Raw genomic sequence first — 3,048 nt, forward strand, 5'->3', positions numbered from 1 at the left:
CAAGGTAATGAATTCTATATACAAACTCATTTTGGAATATGATAAACCCCTCTCTGGTAAATATAAGCAAAATATTCTGTTAGTAAACTCTACATACTCTTTTTTCTTACAAAACTCACAAATAGCTGTCCTACCAGTTTGGGAGATATATTTCTCTACTATCTATGAAAATTCAGGTAACCATTATTCCAACACTAATACGCCCAGCTCTTATCTGCTACGTGCGTTAGGTGAGTCACTCAAACATATCTTCCTTTTATATAAAAAGAATATCATTTTTGATTGGACTAGTAATATATATCCTTTTCAAGAAGGTAAAAGAAGACAATATAACAATCTTCTCAAAACCCAAACGTTCTTTATTTATTTATATATACAAGAAAACGCAAATACGTTTCAAGAAACCAAAAACGCTACGTAAACCGAATAATCCTTAGTTCGTCTCAAAGTAGAAAGATGAATGCTGTGAGGTCTGCGTTTGGTGATATGGTGATAACCTTTTTCTGGGTTATTCTCTCGGCGACGTTTGGGTTACAAACGGCGGCGATTGTTTCCGCAGCCGGGTTTCATGGCATCACTTGGGCACCTCCGCTGATTACGACGGTGGTTGTTTTCTTCTCTATCTCGGTTTTCACGGTTATTGGAAACTTTCTTGGTGGCGCTAGCTTCAACCCTTGTGGAAACGCCGCGTTTTATACCGCCGGCGTTTCTACAGATTCTCTCTTCTCCTTGGCTATTAGATCCCCGGCTCAGGTATACACCTATGTTCTTACTAGCTTTTGACACCGAACCAAAAAAAAAATGTTTAATTGATAGTTGTGACATCTTTTCCTGAGTATTCGAATAAGCATCTGTTAAAGTATGATCCTTGCACATTTTTATTTATTTTTATTACATTTGTTTATTGTTCAATTAGTGTGTTGATTAACACTATATTGAGATTTGAGTGCATGAACAGAAAACGGATCTTCTTTCGTTGGTTGGTTTATGTGAAGTTTCTAACGTGTGTTTTCCACGTGTGATTTGTAAAAGTGGTTGAATAACACAGATATCAACGATGCAAACGTTATTTTCTTTTTCTTAGAAACGTTATTAACTACATACTTTCTTTCTCGACTGGAACTTGCTGGCGTATTTTGTTTTTTTCCAACATATATATATTTTGAATGTAAATTTATTTTATAATATATTTTTTGGCGCTTTTCTATATATATTTAATAACACTTTTTCCGATTTCTTCCATTTATAAACATTATTCTTCTCCTATGTCTTCCGTTGATGTCCTCTGCACCACTTCGTTACTGACCACTATTTAACCTTATTACAACTCAAAAACCACATATGAAAAGATCATGTCAAGTCGTTCTTGATTCTAATTCCTTACACCCTTCTGCTCTACAAACTTTACTTCTCAGTCTTCAAAATCATCTTAAGGGGAAAAAAATAATTTGTGATTTCAGGCACTTGGCGCAGCAGCAGGTGCGATAACAATAATGGAGATGATACCAGAAAAATATAAGACTATGATTGGAGGGCGTCCTTCATTCAGAGTTGATGCACACAGTGGAGCTATTTCAGAAGTGATTCTAAGTTTTTGTGTTACATTTTTGGTTTTGCTGATTATCCTTAGAGGTCCTCGTAAACTGCTCGCTAAAACATTCTTGCTCGCTATAGCTACCGTCTCAGTGTTCATTGCAGGATCTACATTCACTAGACCATTCATGAATCCTGCCATTGTAAGTTCATTATACTATTGATCCTAGTCAATAATTGTTGAACTTATTTTTTCATACTATGAATCTTGATAGTCTTGTCTCGTGGATGCAGGCATTTGGGTGGGCATATATACACAAGTCTCACAACACATGGAACCATTTCTATGTGTATTGGTTCAGCTCCTTCACCGGAGCTATTTTGTCTGCGATTCTCTTTCGGAGTCTATTTCCGTCGCCACTTCCGGTCCAGAAAAAACAGAAAAAAGCTTGAGTAAATAGGAAGAACATAACTCAAAATTTCATGAATTATATATACTATACTTGTTGTGTGTTTTTGAGTTGTAGTCGTACAGATCTCCTTGTCGTCATTTGTACTTTGTAAACTCATGTCCTCTATTTTGTTCTCAAGGGATCACTCTCGTCCGGTTTTCTTGCCACATAACCAAAACTTAACTGGTCAAAACCAAGAATCAAAGTTTTCCTGAACACTGAATTTTACTCCACTTTATCAGAAATTCTATATGCCTTACGAATATTCAGGTTTAACGAATCTATTTACATCATCAAGAACATTTTCAACACTAGTCTATATAATCATTCATAAATCATTTTTTCAGAGATTCGAAATTTAGATGTTAACCATCAGAACTTTTCTGCAAGATGTGTTTAGTATAGTCAAAACCAAAATTGAAGTTGTGTAAATCACAAGTGTAAGAAAATAAGAAATCAGGATGAACAGCTCAAAAACAAGAACAAGAGAGAGAGAGTTGTGAAGAAAGTAAAATAGAGAGAGAGAGTAAAGAAGGAGAAACTTAATTCCTTATACATATTTAAACTAATCTAGATCTGGACATAACAGTAAATACATACAACATGCTTCTTGAGTAAAGAGAGAAGACACAACTTCTAAAGTTATTTGCATGTCTCCAACGGTCGAATGGATACGTTTTTGTGGATGGGTGACAGTAGAAATAACTTGATGAATGATCAAGCATGTATAGGTATCTGTGAATGATCCTTCTTCTCAACACTCTCCCTCAAGCTTGAGCATAAGGAATGATCAAGCTTGGAAAGTCATGAACACATCCCTCATTAAAACCTTAGTGTGCAAAGCCCAGTGGGACAAAAACGCACTAAGGAAAAAGAGTAGACGATTCATGACCAAGAGGATCATGATCTGGACAAGTCTATGAGTCCTAACCTTGGATGGATGGACTCACAAACTTTGGTGCTTGCTCCTTTGGTGAAGATGTCAGCAAGTTGATCTTCACTCCTTGTGTAACAAGGCAATATGATTAGTTGCTCCACAGCTTGTCTCACCTTGTGACAATCC

General features: G+C 36.1%; 1 protein-coding gene across 1 annotated transcript; it reads left to right on the forward strand.

Annotated features, from left to right (window-relative positions):
• The first annotated feature begins 343 nt into the window (after nucleotides 1-343).
• LOC106316361 (probable aquaporin SIP1-2) lies at nucleotides 344-2,206 on the forward strand. Its single transcript, XM_013754237.1, has 3 exons — nucleotides 344-753; nucleotides 1,461-1,736; nucleotides 1,828-2,206. Exons 1-3 carry the CDS (start codon nucleotides 457-459, stop codon nucleotides 1,984-1,986), a joined length of 732 nt encoding a protein of 243 aa, XP_013609691.1. The 5' UTR covers nucleotides 344-456; the 3' UTR covers nucleotides 1,987-2,206.
• Nucleotides 2,207-3,048: the final 842 nt, after the last annotated feature.

This window comes from Brassica oleracea, chromosome C9 (assembly GCF_000695525.1).
Source record: "Brassica oleracea var. oleracea cultivar TO1000 chromosome C9, BOL, whole genome shotgun sequence".
Taxonomy (NCBI): domain Eukaryota; kingdom Viridiplantae; phylum Streptophyta; class Magnoliopsida; order Brassicales; family Brassicaceae; genus Brassica; species Brassica oleracea.